The sequence below is a fragment of the Lepeophtheirus salmonis genome, chromosome 1 (assembly GCF_016086655.4).
Source record: "Lepeophtheirus salmonis chromosome 1, UVic_Lsal_1.4, whole genome shotgun sequence".
Lineage (NCBI taxonomy): Eukaryota > Metazoa > Arthropoda > Copepoda > Siphonostomatoida > Caligidae > Lepeophtheirus > Lepeophtheirus salmonis.
Genome location: NC_052131.2, coordinates 14575517 through 14601980, shown reverse-complemented (window position 1 = coordinate 14601980; position 26464 = coordinate 14575517). Strand labels below are relative to the sequence as shown.

Genomic DNA, 26464 nt, shown 5'->3' with positions numbered 1-26464 from the left:
CAAACTTATAATTAACTCGTATGGCACACATTTGGTAATTTTTTTTGTAAAGATCCCAAATTTTCGAGTGAGTAATATTACGATTTAGCTGCTCAGAAGAGGATTCCTGAGTCAATAAGCTTGGAAATTGTGACGACATTCAAAAATTCCAATGAAATCTACAGAAGTTAAGAAGTCACTTATATTTTTTTAAACATATAATCACTCAATAATTCCCAATGCCTATTTATAAGCAATAGCACAATAGAATATGCTTTGTTGACAAATCTATCAAGAAAAGAGCGGTACGTTATATTTAAAGTCTAGAATAATCTCCTACTTGTTTTCCAAGCACAAAAGAGTCTCGCAACTAATAAAAAATCAATAAACAGGGATGAGGCTTAAAGTGTCCAGGTTATATAAATATCCATATAGACTATACATTTCTACATTTTATGCATCAAGGACACTTATCAATGATATAGTTTTCCAACAAGAGTAACATGACAAAAGAATACCAGAGAAGGCAAGCTAACAGACAGAGTAGCCAAACAGAGTAAGGCCAGTAAATGTATTGAATATAAAATAGAGTTCCGTAATACCCAGCAAGGCTTCAAAAATAAGTTTAAACGGATCGCGGATATTGTCGATGGTACCCTTGATCCCGTTGGGAAGTGTAACAATATGGAACCAACGATTCTGCATGAATTGAATTCAATCTTTGTGAAGGAATCAATTAATGACTAAAGATCACCCCTAACTGGAATAAGTAGCATGGGACTGAATCCCTTAAGATTATGGGCCCTATTACTATAGATGAGCTTAATAAAGCAGTTCCCCCTGAGTAGAGCAGGTAAAGATTTCTTTGGGTATACAGCGGTATATATCAGGAATCTCTACCAGGGGAATTTATTGAAGCACTTGAATTTTTAAATGCCCACACTACATTTATCCCAAAATTGAGAATCCGGAGAGTGCGTCCGACTTCAGACCTATCTTTATCTTATTACATATTGTACTTGTATTACACAGGATCATTGATTCTAGACTACAGACAATTAAGATCTCCGTAGAGCAAGGGGGCTTCGAAAAAATGGATGGATGCTCTATCAATAACATGTTTCTAAAAGGTCTTGTTGCGCATAGCAAGAAGAAGAGTAAACCACTTTCTTTGGTGTGGCTTGATATGCGTAAAATATTCGACTCTGTTAGCCATAAATCGCTGATTAGGGGCCTTATAATTCACAAAGTCCCATTACCAGTGGTTAATTATATTAGAATGATCTATCTTAACCAGTTAACCAACCAAGTAGGGAATTTTTTTTTTCTTCCTTTTTGGATATTGTTTTGCTCAAATCCAAACTGCCATAAAAAATAACGGTTCTAGGACACATTGGCGAAAGCCATTTCGCCGAACGGACACTTTGTCGAAGGACCACTTTGCCAAATTTTATAATAAATATATTTGATGATGATTCATTCTCCAATACTATGTAATTAGGATTCCCATTCATGCTACTCCAAAATTAAAAGATAATTTGTTTAATTATTTGTCACAAATTGCAATAAATAAGTGTTCATTAATTAATAATTTATTGATTCATTTAATTATGGGGTTGATTCAAAAGTTAATATTCATTTTTGATCATTACATGTATATGAGCACAACACAGTAGCATGGCGTTCCAATCTTATCGTTTTTGAAGGACAAATTTATCAGTTTAAATTAGTATTTCAATATTTTTTTAAAACTTATTTCACTTTAGAAAACCCTTTAAAATACATCTACTTTCATTTCGAATTGTATACATTAATTTTTTAGGATTTCAAATATTATCCCAAAATGGAAGAGTTGCAATGTTAATATAAAATTACATCTACGACAAATATAGCCTTATAACGTACAAAAATCATAAGAGTTTACCAACGGGAATTTCTCATGAAAAATGATATTTTTGACCACTACAGACTGCTGGATTTGAGCTTGTACCCCACCCTCCAGATAGTATTACAACAAGAAGCTTATACTAAAAAATAAAGGAAAAAGATGTATATGATTATAAAAACCCTTCGTCCTATAAAAATAGAATAATTGTACACAACTCTAATAAATAATAGCTAGGCATGGAAGGGAAGTTTTAGCTAGGAGAGCTAAGAGGAAGCTAGAGAAGCCACACGTACGCTACACAACAGCGATGGCTGGAGCAGTAACACACGTGGAGATATGGAGTGTCTCCCTCTAGCGGTGTGAGTTGTTGCATCTTCTTTCTTTAGGCTCCTCATTCCTCCCGCAAGAACGAAGGGAAGGGGAAAAGCAAGAAGTGATAAGTGGAATGGCAGAGAAATTCGAGATTAGTAAGGTACAATACAATCCCACGGGATGGGGTCCCTCGTCCATCCCTCCTCAGTTCAAGGACATGCCTTATCAGCCCTTTTCCAAGTCTGATCGCCTTGGGAAGATATCGGATTGGACGGGCAACACCTACTCTGACCGGCGACATGTGAACAAGTACAACTCTCAGTTCGGTGCTGGAGGCACGACCTACGCCTACTACCACGAGGAGGACGAAAACTCGTTCCAACTGGTGGATACGTCCAAGATGACGCGTCCACTCTATGGGCGGGGAAGATACTTCCGCGGCGGTCGTGGAATGGGGAATAACTTCCGCGGAGGTCCTCACATGAGGTGGCCCAATGCTAAGAACACGGCTGGAGTCCAAGTCCTGAGCAAGGCTCAAATGAACAAGGAGAGGTAATGCAAGTCCCATTTTCCCATTTCGTCTTTTAGTAGTGAGCATTTCTTTGTTTTTTTCTTAGAGAACGCATTCGTCAGGTTCGTAAATGGCAACGAGGGCGCCAAAATTACAACAAACCTGTTCAAATCAAGCAAAGAGAAGCGTCTGTGACAGTGAAAGGAGATTGGACAGTCATCGAAGAGATCGAGAAAACACAGCTTAGCAAATTGTCATTACCAAACATTGCCGAACCAGAAGATCTTCTCCGTTGTGGATCCTTAGAATACTACAACAAATCCTATGATCGTGTTAATATTAAGAGTGAAAGACCACTAAAAAGAATAAATCGTGTCTTTCATACTGTTACTACCACTGATGATCCCATTATTCGCAAGCTTAGTAAATCACACCCTGAAGCTAATGTTTTTGCAACTGATATTATTCTGGCTACTTTGATGTGCGCTCACCGCTCAGTGTACTCGTGGGACATAGTTGTTCAAAAGATAGGCGATAAAATTTTCTTGGATAAGCGTGACAATACTGAATTTGGATTACTCACTGTGAGTGAAACTGCAGCAGAGCCACCGCAAGATGAAGGAAGCAGTCTTAATTCACCTCAAAACTTAGCCCTCGAAGCTACTTTTATCAACCATAACTTTTCTCAGCAAGTGTTGAAAACTGATTCTGAAGTTTACAAATTTGAAGAAAAAAACCCTTTCTGGAGTCCTGATGAAGAGGGTGAGGTTGCTTCGGTGGGCTACCGTTATAGGATGTGGACCTTGGGTAATAATATTCGCCTTATTGCTCGTTGTGAACATGATGCCGTTTGTTCGGGCCCAAACAATGAAATACAATTTATGAATATCAAAGCATTGAACGAATGGGATTCTAAATATTCTGGAAATGTTGATTGGAGACAAAAGTTGGATACCCAAAGAGGGGCTGTTCTTGCCAACGAACTCAAGCACAATGCGTGTAAATTAGCTAAATGGACAGTTCAAGCTCTACTAGTCGGATCTGATGCTTTGAAATTTGGGTAAATATTCATCTTCGAATTCTGATTACAATTTAAATGATGTTTTTCTCGTTCGTATGATAGATTGAGTTATAATTTGATCATCTCTGATATACATCAGAGGGGTTAAAAATATCTTAGTTTTAATGTTTACAATTATCATCCTGATTCCAAGACCTTATTATTTATTTTTTTGTTCAACATTTTATAATTATTTTAAGGATATTTATTCATACTACTTTGCATGTTTATATTTCAGATACATAAGTAGGTATAACGTCAAGGATTCATCACGACATGTTATTCTAGGAACACAACACTTTAAGCCCGCTGAATTTGCAAATCAAATCAATTTGTCCTTGGATAATGCATGGGGTATTGTTCGATGCATAGTTGATTTAGTTATGGCCCAAAAAGATGGAAAATATCTTATTGTGAAAGATCCTAATAAGCATGTCATTCGTCTATACGACATTCCCGACAATACTTTTGAATCGGAAGAAGATACAGATGACTCCGATGAAGGTAAAATTTGAGTTGTGTGGGATTTTCATAAGATCGAATGAGCATAGAAACTTATACTTGAAAAATGATACTTTTGTAAATTCATCTTTTCATAGTCACCACGTAGCTGCGTTTTTACCTTTTAAAAAAACATTTTCGCCTTCTATTAAGAACCAGTCTACAGACAATGAACTTGAATGTTATTATGATAAAATTAAAACATTGCTTCCTTACAAAAAAAAGTCTTGAGGTCTTACGAAAATGAAAATAATAAATTTATTACAAATTTTTTGCTCTCACTAACCTCACATTTCCAAAATGAAAAAGTGTTTTGTTTTTGTGAATACAAGTAGAATTCATTATAATAGTGTATATAGACTAGTTCCTATATTAGGACGAGAAAGTAAAGATAGAAACATAAATAATTACTAATATCTAATATGTGATTTTGTTGTGTGTGTTATGAAACTAAATACTTAACCTTTTTTGTTTATTTATCCTGTTTAGACGGAGATGGTTTGGAAATTCCTCTAAAGGCCTAATCATTTCTTGATTTGTTAACCCTAGAAGTTTCTTGTATACACAATTCAAAAGGTTTGTCTCCCCTTTTTAACAAACTTAATTCATTATATAATTTTTTTCCATTTATCAATTATACATAATTTATTTCAGATATTTCGAGTGAAGAGTATAACTGAATCCTGATGCATTATATTACTACATATATACATTTACTTAATAAACCCTATGAATATACAATTTCATTTTTTTTTTTTTTGTTTATTTATTTTTTATTTAAACATTGTAAATGTTCCTGCTCTGAATTACAGCATCATAATTGTATTTTTTTAAGTTTACTATTGTCTATCGTATATTTGAATTATATTTGTATTGTAGCTGGATATTGCGAAGGAAGATCCAATTGGGCTCATGAACTTAACTCCGGTAACTAGTGTCTCAACCATTTTTGCAAATTTGTGCTGTACAACACGTCCAGTTGTCGATAGTTCCCATACCTAAAAGAGGAGAAATTAGTTAGTTTATTTTTCGAATTCAACATAGGAGAGATCACTTTTTACAATGATAGCCTGTTAGACAACTAAAAAAACTTGTGCCATATTTCTTATCACATTTAAGACCTAATATCCTAAAAGATGAACCAGGTAATTGATCCAAATATCAAAGTGTAAGTTTCCTCGAAAAGAGCTAGTTGCCTCACTTATGGCCATACCGCTTAGCTTATTATGGAGATCCGAGCTTTTGGTATAAAGCTGAAACATAATAGGCAAATTTAATCACCAATTTCATAACATAATTAATGGAATTTAAGCTGTAATATCAATACTAATATTAGCAACTTTTATGTCAACTTGCCCTGCGACTTTTTTTAAATAACTTTCTTATAGGCTTTTATAATGAATTATGACCATACTTCTTTTAATGACGATCAATGTATATTTGGAGGTTTATAAATAAACATGATAAAAACTTTTGGGGAGCCTAAGTATGCCATCCCCCCAAAAAAAAAAAAAAAAAAAAAGACTAGCTGACGAGAATATTTCTTTTTAATTTTAAAATAACCCAATTTCTTATAAATGAAAGGAATTCTTTTATTTTTATAGTCTTTCTATTAAAAAACAAAACATTTTTTTGCCCCTGAAATAAACGAAATTGCAATTTTCATCGATTAGTTTTTTATCTCATAACTTATTTGATTTAGAATGTAGTTATTCTTTTAGTTATTTTCGAAACGTCAATTACTTATTCATAAATAACTCAAGCCCCTATCTACTCTATTTGAGCTGCAAAAGACGGTTTTTAGGTATAGCGTAAACCCACCTTATATGACCTCCCAAAAATTGACACCCCGTCTTAGCCTGTTCAAGCTCTAAAGAGGGACTCATGCAAAATTCCAGCCTCCTAGGTTCTATGGTGTGGGATCGTATAAAGGACATCTATACACACACAATCTCTCTTTTATATATTTTTTTTATATACAGAAGACTATATACAATATATATATATTTTATTTTTTTTCATTACAAAGAAAATAAATATAAAAACCTTAAAGATTAACGCGTCTGCTGAATAAAAGGAGCCAGCAACAGACAATTATCTAAATAAAGTGGAGATTTATGTATGAAACTTCAGTTGTTGAACTGGATTTCAGTTTCTTATCACACTACAAAAGAAGTATGCCAATTCATCTGGACTGCATGTATTGCTTTTCTAGTTCTATATTTATGGGTAATTCCACGCCAAATTAATCAAAAAATAGACATTTTTACGGCACTATCTCCTATTTTAATATTGAATAGAAACTGAATAATCTAAAATTTTAGTTTATTTTGCCTCCCTCTCAGGAGTTGGATACTCCTTAAGTTCCAGGCTCGTGGCTGGCATCCATATTTTTAAGCAGCAATTTCTATTTTATTTTTAATCATGTCGATCTACTTTAAACGTGATTGGATAGATATTTACACATTTATTATTCTATATTTATATTTTTACCCAATAAAATTCATCTTTGACCTTGAGGTCACGAGGTCTAATTTTTGACTTTAAGAATTTTAAACATGGATTTTTTTTCTTAAACTTTTTATGAAATGGCCGTCAAGATATATTTAATAATTACAAAATTAGTTTTGGACTGCATTCAAATTTGGGTCAACGCTATAAGTGAAATACCGAGAACGGGATGTAAAAAACTTGGATAAAATATTAGAAAAGAGAATTAATATGGAATTGTGGCAATACAAATGTATACTCATTTATATATTTTTTTTAGTTCCAGATTATATAGATTTAGTACACTATAATGGCCGTAAGTGTTTGTAAATATATAGGGTATAATAAGCCTAAACAGCTACAAATTTTGGTAAATAGAATTTCAATAAAATTCAAAGTAATGATAGGATCACAATATAAATTTCTAACCTTATTTTTTTATCAAGAATTCACAAATAATTTATAATGGCACAGAATAATATTTTTTTCCCCAACAGCTGCTGTATTATATATATAATTTCTAAATCAATATTTTACTTTTTACTGTCGATACTTCAAAATGTTTTCACCGTTAGGAAAATGATAAGTAGCAAGTATTGTGGTGGCCCTCTTTAGCCTATCTCTTATGATACAAATTCTTGATCTTATTCACTATATTTGTATTATACAAAATTGGTATTCCTAATATTTTCTTCACAAAATTTATAAAATTTCATAAGAGACAAAATTGGCTTTGAGTTATTTCCTTCTGAACAATGGTGTAGACTTACTTTACTCACTAACCTTTTAACTTTACCTCCTAAACCATCGCATGGCCCTTATCCGTGACTTGTTGCAAAACTGAGATTCCAAAATCTTCTTAGTGGTAGCAAAGGTCTAAGAATTTCTTACAATTCTATTATTTGTCCTGCACATCCGTCCGAAAAATATTTTATGTAATTAATGTATGGCAAGGTTTCTTTAACAAATTTGATAAATTTTTTGAGATATAAATGGACGCTCACAGTATCTTAAGTGTTACACTCAGATATCACTACAAAGTTAATATGTTATAAGCTGGTGTTTTCATAAAATATCCAACGAACAGGTGAGTATTTACTATAGAATTGTTCCAATGAAAACTTTGGACCCCGTCTTGAACAACGAAAGAAAAATTCTCACCAAAGTTACAACCATTTCTCCATTTATAACTCTTTTAAAGCTAGAGGATTATTGAACTAATTGCAATATTGGATATAATGAACTAAATATGAACTGCTCATTTGAAAATCATAAACCAAAAATAAGATCTTAATTTGTCATTTATCTTGAATATAATAAAAATAGAGTTCAATGTAATTATTTTGCTAACATAACTGAATATGATGCCTTGAATAAACCTCTTTTGCCTTCTGATTTTGACTCTTCTCTCTAGAAATATATATATTAAATATTATAATAATACTAGGGAAATCAAGCTTTCTAAAACATAATAATACAGTAATACAGACCAATAAAAGTTGTTTAACTAATAATAGGAATGATTTTGAAGTTTCTACTCGCTTGACAAGAATCTCAATAACAAAATAGCATTTGCAAGTCCAAAATAAAACTGTGAATCAAATAATTGTAATATAACTTTGAAACATTTTAAATATTGTCTTAAATCAAACTTATAATTAACTCGTATGGCACACATTTGGTAATTTTTTTTGTAAAGATCCCAAATTTTCGAGTGAGTAATATTACGATTTAGCTGCTCAGAAGAGGATTCCTGAGTCAATAAGCTTGGAAATTGTGACGACATTCAAAAATTCCAATAAAATCTACAGAAGTTAAGAAGTCACTTATATTTTTTTTAACATATAATCACTCAATAATTCCCAATGCCTATTTATAAGCAATAGCACAATAGAATATGCTTTGTTGACAAATCTATCAAGAAAAGAGCGGTACGTTATATTTAAAGTCTAGAATAATCTCCTACTTGTTTTCCAAGCACAAAAGAGTCTCGCAACTAATATGAGGCTTAAAGTGTCCAGGTTATATAAATATCCATATAGACTATACATTTCTACATTTTATGCATCAAGGACACTTATCAATGAATCATTAAGGTGATAATTTTGGTAAGAATAGAAAAGCGTGCGAACAGAAGAGAAGAAATACTTATGGCATCATTGATTAAATAATATAAATCTTCTTCTATCAATCAAGAACGTTATCATTCCCGCCTTTATTATTCAATATTAATATAATATTACATGGTGATAGTCGATAGAGAACTGAATAAAATGCCTAAAATAACGTCACCTTCTGTCTGGATTTCTGAAAATGGAGGCCCAGGAATTTGGGAATTACTTACCAGATGAGAAACAGATGGTTTGTCGGATTTGTCGAAATAAATGTGCCTTTGGTCTCCTATCTAGAATTACACGCCACTCATTATTCTCATCTCATATCAAGAGAATGGATATTCATCTAAAAAATCAAGTTAATGATGAATACATCAAGTCAGACTTTAACTCTGATCTCACAAAGATGCTTATTGCATGTAATATAACCTTATCAATTGCTAATCATCTATGTTCAAAAAATTTATGGAAAAATACACGAGTAAACCTATCCCTTCCCGAGGAGCCATCATTAAATTAATGGAGGATGTTGGTACTGATGTCATTTATAGAAATACATATAAAAATGTTTTGAGTCGTCCACACCAAATGACGATCAAGTTATCAGTAAAAAGTATAAAATATTTCCTAATTTCGAAATGAAACTCTAAATTTTGTACTATCTAACAGTAAGTATTCAATCTTTTTTTAAATCTAACTCTAAAATATGATTCTATTTTAGCTAAACATATCAAGAATTATGATACACAACTCATTAAATAGTAAAAACAACTGCTTAAATGGTCACAACAACGGGGGTAGTAGCTTTGGATGGTTCGCAACTAGTTTGTCTGAGACTAGTTTCTTCACTTAAAGACTTGGGTATGATCATTAGGTTTTCCAATATTACATAGTCAATAAATATTACTTCTTTATCACTTAAGGCTTAGCTATGGTTGATAGGCTCCAAGAAATGGTGTTCAAAAAACTCATAAAAGGCAAACACAACTGCTTAAATGGTCACAACAACGGGGGTAGTTGCATTGGGTGTAGAATTTTAATTACCAATTGTATATATATGTTGTTATATAAGCATAAATAGCGGAGAAAAAAATCTTTTTTGATGCTCTTAATAAGGAGTAATATCGCCGGACATTACTACATAATTAGCTTTTGCTCTAAATCTTTACGATGTCATGTTAGAAAACTACAATAAGTCAAGAATGGTTGCCTGAATTGTCTTATCAGTTAAATTTGAGTGCATGGATTAACTTTTTTTTTTTTAAAGATAAATATGAAATAAATGAAAGTGGGATTCTAAAAGCTGTTCTTACTAAGATTGGAAGAAGATATGGATTGAAATCTAACATTATTTTATGATTTACTTTATTATTAATAATTATTAAAATCTCATCGGTAGAAATATATCTATCCTGTGCACAATTGTATATGCAACTTGCACATAAGGAAAAAAGGTGATGATCTTTTTGATTAAACTCCACGTCTGGCTTGTATTTTGCAACCTCAAGTTATGACATATTGAACTGAATTCCGATGTTAGAACAAGAAGATATTATTTGGATCAATCTATTATTTCAATATTCTGTATTTATAATTTATTGTTACTATTAGTTATATGATTCTAATTGTTTAATTTTGTATATTTAACTTAAATGTATGATGGTTTATTTTTTAGTATGTAGATTATATTTAATTTAAGCCTTCTATTTTAAATTTGGAACTTCAAATATATTTCGAAATACTCTTATTTTGTCGTTTTATTAGTTATTTTTCTGAGAATATGGTTCCCAATAAATTACTATTTCATGGAGTGTGACGTTTCCAAATCTACTGTAACGGATAAAAATCGTCTAAGTCAATTATATGTATTATATCTTTATTAAACATTTTGCTAATAAATACTTTCGTTACACCCTCAAAAATCATAATAAAGGAGGCAACTGATAAATACTGATGTGATTATCAGTGATGATCACATCAGTATTTTAAACAATGATACCATGTGTCTTTCTCCCCCCTGTCTCCTCGCACGCGTTTTTCTCTACAATATTATCGACTATATCAATGACATAGTTTTCCAACAAGAGTAACATGACAAAAGAATACCAGAGAAGGCAAGCTAACAGACAGAGTAGCCAAACAGAGTAAGGTCAGTAAATGTATTGAATATAAAATAGAGTTCCGTAATACCCAGCAAGGCTTCAAAAATAAGTTTAAACGGATCGCGGATATTGTCGATGGTACCCTTGACCCCGTTGGGAAGCGGAACAATATGGAACCAACGATTCTGCATGAATTGAATTCAATCTTTGAGAAGGAATCAATTAATGACTAAAGATCACCCCTAACTGGAATAAGTAGCATGGGACTGAATCCCTTAAGATTATGGGGCCTATTACTATAGATGAGCTTAATAAAGCACTTCCCCTGAGTAGAGCAGGTAAAGATCTCTTTGGGTATACAGCGGTATATATCAGGAATCTCTACCAGGGGAATTTATTGAAGCACTTGAATTCTGTATTTGCCAGTGGTAAGATGGACAAGAGATTGTTAAAGTCCCACACTACATTTATCCCAAAAATTGAGAATCCGGAGAGTGCGTCCGACTTCAGACCTATCTTTATCTTATTACATATTGTACTTGTATTACACAGGATCATTGATTCTAGACTACAGACAATTAAGATCTCCGTAGAGCAGGGGGGATTCGAAAAAATGGATGGATGCTCTATCAATAACATGCTTCTAAAAGGTCTTGTTGCACATAGCAAGAAGAAGAGTAAACCACTTTCTTTGGTGTGGCTTGATATGCATAAAATATTCGACTCTGTTAGCCATAAATCGCTGATTAGGGGCCTTATAATTCACAAAGTCCCATTACCAGTGGTTAATTATATTAGAATGATCTATCTAAATGCTAGCACAAGTCTTGAGAGTGAGTTAGACGCTAAATTTTGCAGAATAATACTGTAGGGGTACCCAATGTCAGGCACTTTATTCACTTTAGCGAGGAATCTGTGCTTCATGATTTGGGCACTGACGCGCCTTATGAGATTGGTATCTCTGGTACTGATATCTAAAGAGCGGCGCTTACTAATGCTTTGGTCGTGCCAATCATGACAGACAACGTGGGAACCAAGTCTAAATCTAATCGATATAGGGTAATTCCAAAGAATAACAAATGCGAAAGCTGTGGTGACAGGCCAAATCAAAGAGCTACTTAAGAGATTTGGCTTATCTAAAAGTGGTATTGATATCATGGTAGTCAGGGCCATGAGTGACTCATTTAAGGTTTGGGTAGCAGAACATCAAAGACAGGACCGCCTAGGCAGGTTTTAACTCCCTTAAATAATTTTTAGTTTTTGTAGGTTGTAACTAATATTTTGCTTTTACCTAGTTGTCTATATTGTAAATATCATATGTTTATGATTCAACATTTGAATAACTAGAATTTTCCCTTGTTGGTCCTTATGGGCATTGGGATGAAATATGTTGTGTGACATTGGGCTACAATTAAATAGATTTGTGGATAATTGAGATGCAAAAATTATCGTTTCTTTGATTGTTTTTCTTTTGGTTTAACCTCTAATTTTATTAATTTTTTATTTAATTAAGAATTTTCATTGTGACTAGATCCATTTCTAGCCTTTCTTCTACTGAATTTATGAAATTGAATTCCTAAGCGGCAGTCCTTTACTGGTGATGGATTTAATTTTGATTAACCTTCTTAATAAAATCTACATCGTTCAATTAACCCAAGGTTAGTATAAATACAAGTTTAGACCATCATGTAATCGGGCTTACAAGAACCAAGTTTTTTACATCCCGTTCTTGGTATTTCGCTTATAGCGTTGAACCAAATTTGAATGTAGCCCCAAAACTTTTTTGTAATTATTCAATATATCTTTACGGTAATTTCATGAAAAATTGAGAAACATTGAAGTATATCATGTTTGAAATTTTTAAGGTGAAAAATTTGACCTCATGACCTCAAGGTTTGATCTAGGGGACGGTAATGTGAAAAGGTACGATTGGGGGCGCTCGAGCAAAAAAACAGTGATTACATATATTTTAAAGCAAACAAATTGATCTCAAAAATTTAAAAAATGTGACTATTAGGTTTAGTATTGAATAGGTTGAATATTATCCAGTTAATACGGTGAAAATACGTTATATCGCGATTGTACAAATGTACTTCATTATTAGCGCCTTTATATTGTATTATATACTCAGAATATTCTTACTTTATATGCAAACATACTACTTAGCATAAATAGTAAATACTCATAATTAAAAAAAAAAAGTAGAAATACGGAAAAGTAAGATCCATACAATACAACCCAGATTCCACATTCTAAAAATTCAAGAAAATACTTCTAGGGAGTCAGTAATTATAAAACTTTATTAAGATTTTTTTTTTTTTTTGCATCAGTTAGCTTTTATTTCTTTAACTATTTTGTTCATAGATGTGACTGGTTAGGTAAATATCTTGATCTAAATTCCAGGTGTTAAACACATGGTTGTAGTAGAAAATTGTTGGAAAAAAAGTACAGTTACAGTATTAACCAGTTAACCAACCAAGTAGGGAATTTTTTTTTTCTTCCTTTTTGGATATTGTTTTGCTCAAATCCAAACTGCCATAAAAAATAACGGTTCTAGGATACATTGGCGAAAGCCATTTCGCCGAACGGGCACTTTGTCGAATGACCACGTTACCAAATTATATAATAAATATATTTGTTGATGATTCATGGTCCAATACTATGTAATTAGGATTCGCATTCGTGCTACTCCAAAATTAAAAGATAATTTGTTTAATTATTTGTCACAAATTGCAATAAATAAGTGTTCATTAATTAAGAATTTATTGATTCATTTAATTATGGGGTTGATTCAAAAGTTAATATTCATTATTGATCATTAAATGTATATGAGCACAACACAGTAGCATGGAGTTCCAATCTTATCGTTGTGGTATACTTTAAATAAATTAAATAATAAGCAAACACAACAGTGCTTCGTTCATAGGGACTTTATATCTCTATGAATTCGATCGAATGGAAGAAGTAATAACCGTAATATATCCGTTATCTATTATAATTTTACGTAATGGATTATTTGTATTTAAAAAGGTTCAAGGATGGACTGACAAGCATAACAATTTACATAAGATCAGGGAAGAGTACAAATTTCAGATTTTTACTTCGTTATGATTCAAGATGTTTCTGAAGAAGAGGAGGTTGGCTGAAGAGAAGCAAACCACTGAAAGGATTTGGCGAGGCACTCAAAGGTAAGGTCGTAGGAGAGGTACAGGGTGATACAGGGTGTCCACGATAAATTGGAACTATCTTAAAGTTCAACCTGCTTGATAAAAATAGAATTTGGAGTGTATTCGTTAATATGAAAAAGTTAGACATGATATTAAACAATAAATTTATTCAACATGTCCTCCCTCAGCAGCCACCATCTTCTCCATCCTGCCCCTAAAGGATTTGCATACCCTGATAACTTCCGCGGAATCGACAGCATTCCACTTCCTCGAAATGGAGCCCTTCAGGGCCGTGATGCTCTTGTGGCTGACCTTGCTCACCTCCCTCTCCAACTTCCCCTACCAGTAGTAGTCACACGGATTGAGGTCGGGTGTGTTGGAGGGCCAGGTGTTGCGATCCGAGAAAGTGATGTCGTGGGAGTTGAATGGGTTAGTGGTCCTCATGGCGATAGGTGCGGGCGCGGAGTCTTGTTGGAATATGACCTCCCTCCCAGCGGCTGTATCCTTCATCCAGGGGATGACAAACTCCTCCATGCCTTCGCAGTACCTTATCGCGTTAACCCTTTCCTTGAGATTGAAGAAGAAAGGAGGCATCACCTCACCAGTGCTGCAGATGACACCCAGGGTCATCACAGAGGCCGGAAACTTTGTGATGAAGACTGCAGGGACCTCTTCTCTCTCCTTGGCAAGCCACCTGTCATTCTGGACGTTGTAGCTTCTGTCGACAGTCCAGTTCTTCTCGTCGGAGAAGAAGATGATTCTTCCACCATGGCTCTTCAGGTCATTGAGAAGACGCTTACCGTTGGTGAGCCTGGTGGCCTTCATGGATGCCGTGAGGATGTGTTGTTTGGCCATTCGGTATGACCTGTACCCGAGGTCCTCATTCACAACCTTGGAGACCAGCTGCTTGCTCACTCCACGGTTCTTGGCCAACCTGGACAAGGAAGCCTTGATGTACTTCCGAAGGCCTTCAAGGAAGCGGGGAGTGCGGATTCGGTCACTTCTCATGTTGTGGGCCTTTTGGCAGACCTTCCCCTCAAACTCCCAGGTATTGAAGACCTGGTACACCGTGGTCTTGGGGTAGTTAAGAAGCTTGTAGATAGCATAGGGCTTGTGTCCCGCGCGAGCCAATTCGAGGATGGCGTCTCTCCTTGCTTGTTCCATGATAACTATTGTTTGTTGTCAAAACAATTGCAGTGGAAGTTATAGTGTATTGTTCACGTAACCTTTTATATTCGTATGATTTAACCCCGAATATCCACATTATGGATCTGGATGAAGTTTAAAGTAGTTCCAATTTATCGTGGACACCCACCCTGTATACCGCAATAATTTTTTTCTTACTTTGAAACGAATTGGAGAAGAACAAAGTTGAAGAGAAAACTGACGGTGAGTATAACAATCATTTCCTATTGAAATTTGGAATATGTACGAAAGGAGTCAAGCTATGACGATTCGAACGAATAATAGTGTATAAGGATTTCACAAAGCTTTAATGTTGTGTCTTGACGAGGTTGAGGAGACACAAACTATTTAAACCAAGGAATCCAGGATGACCGAAAGAAATGAGGAGAGGAAAGACGTGGAGGAATAAAACAAAGGTTGTCTAATAGGAACAATTATATTCTTATTAATACAATAACCTACTCTGATACATACATAAAATACACGACTATTTATACTTAAAACGAGGTAAAAGACTGTACTTTACACACATATATATATACAATAAAATAAGGGAAGTAAGAGAACAAGGGGGAAGGAAACACGAATACATTACATTTAAAAAGCTGTGTTAGTAGTATTCATCCCGACATATGGAAAGTAATAGACGCTTTGAAGAAGGAAGAGAGCTTAGCAAGAAGAAAAAAGTGATTTGGACTGGAGTTAAATAATTCCAATATCCAAAAAAATATTTAAGTATAAATAGAAGGATCTACAACATTACTCTTAATTATAATCCAGACGAAAAGATGGAATATCTTAAACATAGCCTGGAATTATCATACGTTTTTAGATTTATTCATCGTTATTATTTATTTAAAATATAATATTTTGTAAAGTACTTTTTTGCTTTCATTACATTTAAAAAAGGTTATAGAAATAAATCATATAAATATATCATTTTATGGAATAATTTAGTTTCAAGAGCTATTGTTTCTTTGGGAATGTAATGGAATAATGCTGGATTTCGGATTCAAAATAACTAGATTCTTAAATATGGTACACTTTTGATTATTTCAATATACCCTTGCGCTAGGGATACTCCACGCTTCTTAGGGGTTCTCCAACAGTTTAAGAGACCCTGGACTAAGGAGCAGTAAATATAATTAACCAAGAAAAGAGTAATGTTTTTATTTCGTAAGGTATAACCCCCCAAGAGATGCCAATACTTTATAAAGAGATATTTGAAGTGAGTCAGTTCGGATAGACTTTACAGATTAAAAAAGGATTTAGCATTGGACACTAGACTGGAAATATGAATATACCCTTAGTTGATATATTTTCTGATCATCCAACTTTTCATTTCTTACTGAAGCTTAGGCAGCACGGACAACAACTTGTATGAAAAGATGAAAAAATCTTGGTAAACATACTAAGCAATAATTAATTATTACTTGTGTTCCTTGTCTAGTGTAATTTTGGATTCTACTCCAATGAAAAACACAGTTTGAGAATCATTGAGACCCAGACACCTTCAAGAAAGAGGAGTGCCCATCAGGACTTGACCAGGTACATAGGATTTCCAATACATTCCATCCAAATTATTTTTCATTCGCATTGCCCATTGAATCTCAATCGACACTCCTTGAGTCATTGATTAATCTTAATCCACGCTGGACTCCCTCTCTTCTTCAAACATATTTTCTCTTTCTAATTCATTTATTGGGTGGTTGTAATGACTTTTGATAAAACAGTTCTAATTGAGGTTTGAACTATCTTTTGAAGTATCCTCATAATTATATAGTATTGGAGCATGAATCATCAACAAAATATTTATTATATAATTCGGCAAAATGGCTTTCGGCAATGTGTCCACGTACGTAAAATAACTTGTCTTCCTATATTTATTTGAGAATTACCCATCTTCTTACTGCAGCAACATTTCAAAACCACATAACTTACTCCTTTGAAAATTCCCAAAGCGAAATTTCCGTAAAAACCCATTTGATACCCTAATGAAAATAGTTATAGTTGTATCTTATATATTTATTCAGAATAAAAAATGTCAACCCATCAACAAGTAACAAAAAAGTTTAGGCAGTATAGCGTGGTATATTTGAAATATGGATTTGTATCAGGACCGCTGAATCAACATCAACCTATGTGTCTGGTATGTGAGAAAGTGTTTTCAAACGAAGCCATGAACCCCTCCAGACCCTCAAAACATTTAAGAACACTACATTATGATGAAAAGAGATGGGAACATCTCTGGAAGTTGGTTCAAGAACTGTTATTTGCTAGGCAACTTATAACAAACATTAAAGGAGAGTCGGTACTTGATAATTTTTTGAAAGAGAAAAATATCCCACTTGCAAATATGCTTGCGTACGCAACAGATGGGCACCATCCATGATAGGTCGTCATCGTGGCTTCATTAGTTTTTTGAAGAAAGCCGTACCTGTAATACTTACAGTTCACTGTGTAATTCACAGGTAGCATGTAGTTGTAAAACACCTTAGTGGTCGACTTCACCTATCAATTAATACTGTTATCACATCAGTAAATATGACCAAGGCACATTCTCTCAATTCCATACTGCTTCGACAGCTTTGCATTGATAATGATGAAGAGTTTGATCGTTTATTTATAAAAAAAGAAGTTGGATGGCTATCAAAGGAAAACTCCCTGAAGGGTTTCTATTCTTTGTTTGATACAGTTATTGAATTTTTCAAAGAATCTAATATTGGGCTATGTCATGATTTAAAAAACATCAAGGATGATATTGCCTATTTGTCCAATAAATCCTAAAATTCTAATTTGTAATTGCTAGGAAATGATGCCAATCTGATAAAAGTCAAATATTTTATATCCACTTTCCTGTCTAAGTGTAAGTTATTAAAAAAAAATTAGCACGTAATGAACTTTACCAATTTATATGCTTTTGTGAATTGGATAAAGAAAAGAAAATATCTGATGATGACCTTCAATTGTATTGTGCTCTCCTGCAAGAATTGCAAAGATATATGACTGAAAGATATCAGGATCTGTTATGGCTTAAAGTATCAGACTGGGTTATCAATTCATTCCTAGAAGTCAATAGTGAGGAAACCAGAGATGTACAAAAAGATTTAGTTCCAATCAAAAATGACATTGAGCTAAATCCATGGTTCGAAAAATCATATCAAGATTTTTGGCACCAAAAAAAATATCTAACCTCCATCCAGTAGTATGGAACAAGGTTAAGATATATTTGACTGCTTTTCCAAAATCATATATGGTAGAACGGGCCTTCAGTATAGTTACTATTCTTCCTTCCAAGCAAAAGAACAAACTTAGAATTACCGAAGGTGAGGATCTACGTCTTCTTATTAGTGAGTTTTAACCGGATGTGGATAAACTAATATCTTTTTTTAATGAATTTTTATTTTTCAACATAGCCCCCTTGTAACTCTACGCACTTTTCCTCGCCAAGTTACAGACGGGACGAATAAAAGATGGAAGATGTGAATAGAGTTACAAGGAGTTGTTAAAAAATATAAAAATCCATATTTTTATTTCACAAAAAAACTCACATCAGCTCACTTAAGCGACTGTTACAACTGTGCGTTGAGGAGAAGGCTAGAGCAAGATAATAGGGTACACTTGAATTAAGAACCGTATTAATATCAGCTGCCTGTTATATGATTTTAAGGGGGAGAAAATGCAATTTTAAATGTAAAAAGGTTCTCCACTTTATAGAAGTAATTCATTTTTTCATAAACAGTTTCCCTTATTATCCGTTGTCAATCTATATGTTTACTTGTTTTTGGCACTCCACGTAATAATAATTTCTATTACTTTAGCAACTTACAATAAAATTTAGTTGTGAAATCTGATATTTATTTGATTCGATTTGGAGGTCACTATAGTTGCTTTGATCGTTTGAGAATCCAAAGAATTTTGTTGGCTACGATTTTTTTTTCTTCAAAATGAAAAATGAGGATTATATTCTTATGCATCACTTGAGAAAAGGAACTTTAATGAAATTTTTGAAAATCATCATTATAACTTTAAAATTCAAACTTCTGAAATTCAGCAACATAACTTTAAAATTCAAACTTCTGAATACCTGTACAAATAGTCATTTTGAAATGGCTACAGAAGTCAAACCACACCCTTTGAAGACTGAAACTTTACAAACATTTCCTTTTCATTAAAATACAACCGAAGATGGCATTTACATGTCACCCTAAGAATTGGACGCCACAGGCTTTTTTTTTTTTTTGTAGAAGTTGACCTTTTTATTACCTTTAACCTTTTATATTAGCTTTAAACTGCCCTTTATAAACATAAAATGCTATAAAACTATTGCTTTAAGCATAAAAAGGTTTTAATGATCACGACATTTCCGAGTTTCTTCTTATTGCTTTAAAAATAGATTTTTTTCCAAGAGTGCGTAAAAGATGTTCTTGTATCCAAAAAGTTGGGCTAAAATTTAATTTTCTAATTTTGATGAATTAACCCCTACTTATAATTCATTATATATCACGTCGTTACATATATTGTATCACACATCCTTTCTTCTAAAAAGAAACAGAAAAAGGGCCGAAATCATCTGGTAGTTAACCGAATAAGTCAATCATCCCAACTGCCATTTATCTCTTAAGTACTCCCAGACTATCACGGTCATATTATTTCTTCCCCATTTTTAAAATAAATTATATATTTATATTTCTTAACATTGAATTCTTACAGAATATTTTATTCGATACTGTATTATGATATTGTATTAAAAGCTAGTTAAACATTTGTATTTCTATAAGATAGCCAAAATTTCTTCATTGCAGTAATAAAATGGCTAATATAAGAATAAATGCGACGAGAGATCTACAGGAAATTTTATTCCTGTCCTTTATCAAACTGAGTATAAGCAAGTATATATGTTTAGTCAGGTTGAGCATAAGTACTTATACTTTGTTTAATTATCAAAAAGAATTAATTATGACATAGTCATGACGTATCAAGCGAGAGGAGGTAATCGACAGCTAACAACAAAATATATAGGGTATTTTTGTGTTCGCGAGGTAACGCCGTGATATATATAAATATATTCTATTCATATAACAGATAGGTGATAATTAACAAGGTTCTTAATTCAAGTGTAGCATATGACTCGGGCTCGCCTTTTCCTCGATTTCATTACAATCTACTCTTCTCTAGCAATAATGAATACTTCAGATAGAAAAGTTAACACTACAACGACCGAATAAATAATAAACAAAAAATATGAAAAAAATGTAATACTTACACATCCCAAATCTTTATCCGATATACTTTATCCTCAACAAGAGATACTTGAATACCTATATCTATGTGGATGATGGCAAGATGAAAATTTATCCGAAGAAGAAAACCTATCTAAGACTCATACAACAATCTATCTATGCTTTTAATTTCTACAATTGCTAAGGCTTAAGATAATTCATAATTCATTGATATATGAAGAAGTGGGCTTCTATGTTCTGCAAGAGTTAGGACGAAAGAAATATAGACGGAATCGATGTTACATACTTTTAACTTGTTCTAACAGCATCAAGAGATACTCTCATTTGGAATTCTATACTCCGAAAGAGACGATGAGATAAAAATTCATCCGAGGAAAACTACCAGGATTCATGAGAGAGTAGAGTTGGAGTTGGGAAGAAGATTCTAGGATCGAACAAAAAAATGAAGGATCCATGGACGATGAATAGGGAATTTATATATTTCAAATATAATTAATAACATTCTCCAACAGCAAAAATAGTACAAAAACAGTATTTGCTTTATTTAATAGAGTTTGATCCCCTGATTCCAAATATAGCCTTATTTTTTCTCGCATAGCCTCGTGGCCTTCAGAAAAAGGCAATACATTTTTGTTATTTTTCGCCAATTTTTATGTTCATAGCTGCTTTAAGCCCTCGGTGTTGAAGATAAGGATAAATTATGTTATTATATTTTAAAACCGAAGGTTAAAAAATTCTGCATCATACTTTTAACTCGAATTATCTTTGTTTAAAGTGGAAAATAGGTGCTTTTTGTTCAGAGGCTCATACCTTCAAGACTTAAAGATTACAATATACCTTAAATTTAAAGAAAGACGTTTGCAGCCAAACATTTAATACTCACGAATTACATATATGTTCTAGTAATAATTCATTATTGTCTTTGTTTTTATAATATTCAATCCTTGCTAAGAGTGAAGAAAATAAAAAGTTAGCTAGGAAGGAAGGATTGACTAATTGGTCTTTAGGACCGTTGAATGGTTAATAAGGATCGGATATATTATTTAAAAAAAAGACTGAAAGGGATAAATAAGACTGGTTAGGAATTCATTCCTAGGACTGATCCAATACTTGGAGAACTGAAAATCGTTGCTGATAAACCTAGTGCTGCCAGTCAACTTTTCAACAAAACCCCAGATGTAGCTATATAAATAAGGGTTCGATGCTATCAATATATAGTTTTGACTGTAAACGTCATTGATTCGTTATTCTCTTTATGTTCCTTTATTCTTGAAACGTTTATATTTTTTAATTTAAAATTACTCCTCCTTCTAAATCATTGATTAAGTTTTACTTGGCTTCCATGTTATGGAGTTATTATTATTTCTCGTGATATGCGGCAAAGGAGTGAGATTTGTTATAAAATCTAATAAATATATCCTGTTTGGAATTTTGAAGACCATCTCTAATGTCTTTTAGTTTATAACAATACATAAGAATAATTTCTGTAGATATTTGCAAAATGTCCGCTGCAGATTAATGGTAAAGCCTCCGTTGATCATTAAGATAGTTTTCTGTATGTTCCGGTGTAAGTAAAGGGAAATATAAAGATTATGGTATAACAGATAGAACGGAAATGTTGGGTTTTTTCATATACTTTAGGCTATAGTAATCTTAGCTTTGCAATAATTATATTATTAAATATAGTTTATATTTGATTACTAGGAACTTTAAACGATCATGTTTTAATTTTTTATGAGTCATTTTATCAAATATATTCATATTCATCAAATGTGATAATGCCTTTCCTCTTAGATAAAATTCATAATATTTTATGAATGCTTTGATCATTTGGATCAATTTCTGATAGTTTTCTAACTCCTCTATTTGATCTTTAACAAAGAGAATCAAAAAAAAATTGTACTCCGATGAAATCATGATAATACAAAACATGTAGCCTACAATGCTCTGATTGAAATTTCCTAATTAAAGTTTGTTTAACCTTAGCAACAAATACAGCATAAGTTGTAAAATAGGTTTGGTTCTACAATCACTCAACGTTTTGAAAATTCCACTTGCAGCGTAATGGGTTAAAACATATACTTTTAAAACAGATTCAAACGTGAATGTAAGATAAAATACAAACTGTTCCTCTAGAATATAAAGTTGAGTCAAATAAGTAAATAAAATGATATAGCAATTGTTCTTTATTAGCTTATTATATACGAAAAACTCAAGATTATAGATATTTCTAAACTAAAACCCAGTAACCCACCATGATACCGTAAAACCCAATATCTGGGGAGGGGAGACCCAAGCACTGACAAGCCTGGACTAACCTTGTTATATTAACATTGGTCCGACATGACTTGTCTGCTGATGCAATATTACAAGTATTGGAATATTTTTAGATGTAAAATTTGGACTTTTTATAAATTATATTATTGAATATTTAGAGCAAATTATAAGACTGAACTTTATAATATTTTCCCTTCTAACCAATAAACAACATAATTTCACCAAAATTAATATTATAAATAGATGTGATTCTGAGCTCTCTTACTTGTTAATGAAGTCGTCCTTGACGACAATCATGGCTTCTAGGTAGCGGTGGAAGGCCTGGCACTCACTGCAAATGTAGTCCTCTGTCATGGCGTCCCAGTACTGGCTGACAGTGGCTTTGATGGCCTCGGTTTTGGGATGACCGGGACTGCAGGCCTTCCCCTCGACATGCACCCAAAAGGTGTAGTCGAGGGAGGGGGTGTTGGCATATAGTCTGTAGGGGGAGGCGGGGTGTAAAAGGGGGAAAAAAAGAGCTCAAAAAACCCTTTCCACCCACTTTTTTGATAGGTCTCTGGACAGTCTTGAGAGAACCCCAGAGATCTCTAGCATGTGCCCTCATGGAATTGAGAAGATTTGCATGGGCTCTTATTTTTTAAATCCTCCAGATCCACTTTGGTCTTTTTACATAGCCATTCTTCCTTTCCAACGTTTTTGTCTTGCTGACGGGGTAGACGGTGGTCCTGGAGACGTCCAATTGCTTGTAGTACGCGAATGGAAATTCGTCGTTCACGTTCAAGTATCATTTTCTCAACTTGTACGTAAGCTAGATAGCTCAAATTTGTTTCGTTTATTAAGTAATTGCTTATGCTTTAATATATCGAAATATAAATTAATTTAAATCCCACAACCTTCGAGAATTATTAAGTGTGTAAATTTCAATGGACCATCCGGTAATGGGGAGTTGTTACAGCTTAACAGGAGCTTATTCAAGTTGAACCAATTCATATTTGGAATACTAATCAATAGCGATGTAAGTAAAAATTCAACAGCCAACAAAAACATACATACGAGTAGTTGATTTAGAAGTTAAGATTGTAATAACTCTGGGACTATGCTAAGTCTGACTTTCTACAGTACCTGTATAACTCATTCATTTCATAAGTTGATAAATCCATGAATAACAACACAAGCATCGTTATGTATAAAAACTAGGATTGGTGTGGATATTATTATCGCTCTCCTGCTTATACTTGAAATCTGACTAAATAAAATTTTGATTTTTTTGGAAAAAAAACGGAAAAAGCTAATTTTTTCTACAATATTATTTACGTGAAAAAAAGAAAAAGAAGGCAAGAATGTTAAGTCAATTCATGATACATTTAATAGAGTATATTTCAATTATGCCACATGAATTTCCGTATAATATTTGACTATACGTACATACACAATACACAAACTCAATTTTATAATTATTCACATCCTTATGACCATTTAATGCCCAAATTACTGCACGCAAAACGTGTCGTGAAATTCTACGAAAAAATAATAATTGGATTAACTATACATAAAAAAGTATCTAAAAATTGTCTAACTTTCCAATAATGGTTTTTATGATACATGATTCACCACCATGTATCTAAGTTTGACTATATCCATAATTAAAACCATAAAATAGACTAGGAAGTGTAGCACTTTTGTCTTTTTTAAGGGATTTGATGCACTGTGCCCCATTTTTAACTATCTTTTGTCTCTCTAAAATCGTTGAACGTTCCAAAGAGAAAGTGTACTTCCTAATTGGGTTGAGACCAAGTCAAATTCAAATGTGATTAATTCAGTTAATGAGATGTTGCCTGGAAGGAGAGCCAACTCCCCCCTCCTGTACAGAATATTTTCAACGAGCGAATCAATTTCATCATGCATAACAAAATGAAAATTGTGAAAAGGTAGCAAGTTTTGTAACCATGTAACTTAGGAGCGATAATATTTCCCCAACCCCGTGAAAGTCGAGTCACAAATTAAAAGATTAAAATAGTAAATTGATTTCTATTAGATTAGACTCATTAGGAGTATTTTTTTTGTTAAATGCTATCATTTTGATCGATTATTATAATAAAAAATATAATTAAAGAGCTAAGTTAAGTAATTGCCACATTTAAGGAAAAGTGATTGTAAAAGATAGTTAATTTTATTGCATGAAATACCTTGATAAAACAATCCTCTCCGGTTGATACAAGAATTCCGGATCGTGTAGCCAAATCTAATGCTGTGATCCAGCCTGAGTGTGCGTTGATTTGGGCAATAATGTTACCTGCAAGTCCAAATATTTTTATTGTCCCTGATCCATATGCGGCAATAAGAATTCCTCGTGGAATTTTATTCCATATGCACATGGCTGTTACGGGATAACCTTTGGAAACTTTTGATGAAGGAGACTCTACTGCTGTCAAGTGATCCAAAATTGGACCAGGAGCATTTTTGTCCATTTTTTTCAAATGCCATAAATGGATTTCACCCTCCTCATCTCCTGAAGCAAGAATATCTATGGAATTTATCCGTGTGGAAGCGAGTTCCGTAATTGGTTTTTCATGAACTCTACGTGTATCAATCAATATACATTCCAAGTTTGAGTCATCTTCTTTAGCTCTCACTCGAAAAAGAAGAATTGTTCCAGTATGAGTCCCTACTGTAACATTATCTGATCCAATTGCAGCTATTCCCTTTGTCATTGAGCCTGTAGCCAATCGGTAATCAACACCAATACCATTTTGTTGGAAATCGTAGTAATGAAATAGGTTCATACCGTTCCATGTGAAGAATAGAATCCCATATTGACAACCTGGAATTTTGAAGCGATCAATATTTGCCTTTCATATCAACCTTAATTTTCCCTTCTTTTCAGTATCACCTACCTATGATAAGAGCTGTACATTTATCTAGGGGACACCACTTTGAGGCTGATATGTATAAATTTGGAAAGTCTTTTCCAAATTTTTCAAAAAGGGCTGTTTTCGCATTGCAGCAAATATTTTTATTCAAATTAAGGTCAGAGCAAATCCCTTTGAATGAGTCACCGTTCACTGTACCCAAATATACATCCTTCCACTCAGCATCAAAACTTACCAGTTGAAGGTTTTTACTTTGAATATCTGTTATATGTTCATTCACAAGAGCACGACCCCAAGAATACATATTGTCTCGGAGAGCTTTTTTCAAAGACTGACTTTTTCTTTACATAGTTTATATAGTGGAGTAAACATACATACAAAATATATATGATATATTATTCCAAAGTTATAGAGGCTTTCTATTTCATTAGCAAATGAGAAAAACGCCTTTTGTAACACAAAGTTAAGTCCTTTGGTCACGATTTTCATTTTATATTTCCAAGAATAACCTTTTACTTCTTAATCGTAATACTTGTAAGTATGTATGATTGCTCAGCAAATGACATCCACGTTTATAACCCTACAAATAAATTTACTTATTACTTTAAATACCTACAAGTTTGTATATTTAGACAAAATCCTAATCTTATTTAATCATGGAAAGCCTTTCCTTGTTATATGTTCAAAGAGGGTTAAGAACAGAGGAGACTTCTCAGGTATGAAAGCAACATGCATTATACTTACCTGATTTTCTCCTCCGGCGTA

At 33.2% G+C, this 26464-nt stretch overlaps 2 protein-coding genes across 5 annotated transcripts; one reads left to right on the top strand and one right to left on the bottom strand.

Annotated features, from left to right (window-relative positions):
• The first annotated feature begins 2128 nt into the window (after positions 1-2128).
• Positions 2129-5076, top strand: LOC121117486 (eukaryotic translation initiation factor 3 subunit D). Of its 2 annotated transcripts, XM_040711943.2 has the most exons (5): positions 2129-2731; positions 2797-3750; positions 3989-4254; positions 4741-4827; positions 4906-5076. In XM_040711943.2, the coding sequence occupies exons 1-4, from the start codon at positions 2313-2315 to the stop codon at positions 4773-4775; spliced, it is 1674 nt and encodes a 557-aa protein (XP_040567877.1). In that variant the 5' UTR covers positions 2129-2312; the 3' UTR covers positions 4776-4827; positions 4906-5076. The 2 variants fall into 2 exon arrangements, with proteins under 2 accessions (XP_040567877.1, XP_071744331.1); XM_071888230.1 differs by lacking the exon at positions 4741-4827 and having other exon boundaries at positions 2194-2731.
• On the bottom strand, positions 4993-26167 carry LOC121117505 (WD repeat-containing protein 54). Of its 3 annotated transcripts, XR_005864196.2 has the most exons (4): positions 25724-26167; positions 25016-25650; positions 24407-24604; positions 24217-24346 (listed from the first exon to the last, which is right to left on the bottom strand). XR_005864196.2 is itself a non-coding variant. In XM_040711967.2 (3 exons), the coding sequence occupies exons 1-3, from the start codon at positions 26001-26003 to the stop codon at positions 5091-5093; spliced, it is 1074 nt and encodes a 357-aa protein (XP_040567901.1). In that variant the 5' UTR covers positions 26004-26082; the 3' UTR covers positions 4993-5090. The 3 variants fall into 3 exon arrangements, 2 of the variants coding, with proteins under 2 accessions (XP_040567901.1, XP_040567917.1); XM_040711967.2 differs by lacking the exons at positions 24217-24346; positions 24407-24604 and adding an exon at positions 4993-5249 and having other exon boundaries at positions 25724-26082; XM_040711983.2 differs by having other exon boundaries at positions 24223-24604.
• Between the last annotated feature and the right edge of the window lie 297 nt (positions 26168-26464).

What these genes read in the sequence shown, in the direction of transcription:
- LOC121117486 (XM_040711943.2), top strand. Translation starts at nt 2,313, where the DNA reads ATGGCAGAGAAATTCGAGATTAGTAAGGTACAATACAATCCCACGGGA. An exon ending in GCTCAAATGAACAAGGAGAG is followed by an intron (nt 2,732 to 2,796) that starts GTAATGCAAGTC and finishes TTTTTTTCTTAG; the next exon opens with AGAACGCATTCGTCAGGTTC. An exon ending in TACAGATGACTCCGATGAAG is followed by an intron (nt 4,255 to 4,740) that starts GTAAAATTTGAG and finishes TATCCTGTTTAG; the next exon opens with ACGGAGATGGTTTGGAAATT.
- LOC121117505 (XM_040711967.2), bottom strand. Translation starts at nt 26,003, where the DNA reads ATGTATTCTTGGGGTCGTGCTCTTGTGAATGAACATATAACAGATATT. An exon ending in ATGTACAGCTCTTATCATAG is followed by an intron (nt 25,651 to 25,723) that starts GTAGGTGATACT and finishes TCAAAATTCCAG; the next exon opens with GTTGTCAATATGGGATTCTA. An exon ending in GAGAGGATTGTTTTATCAAG is followed by an intron (nt 5,250 to 25,015) that starts GTATTTCATGCA and finishes CTCCTCTTTTAG; the next exon opens with GTATGGGAACTATCGACAAC.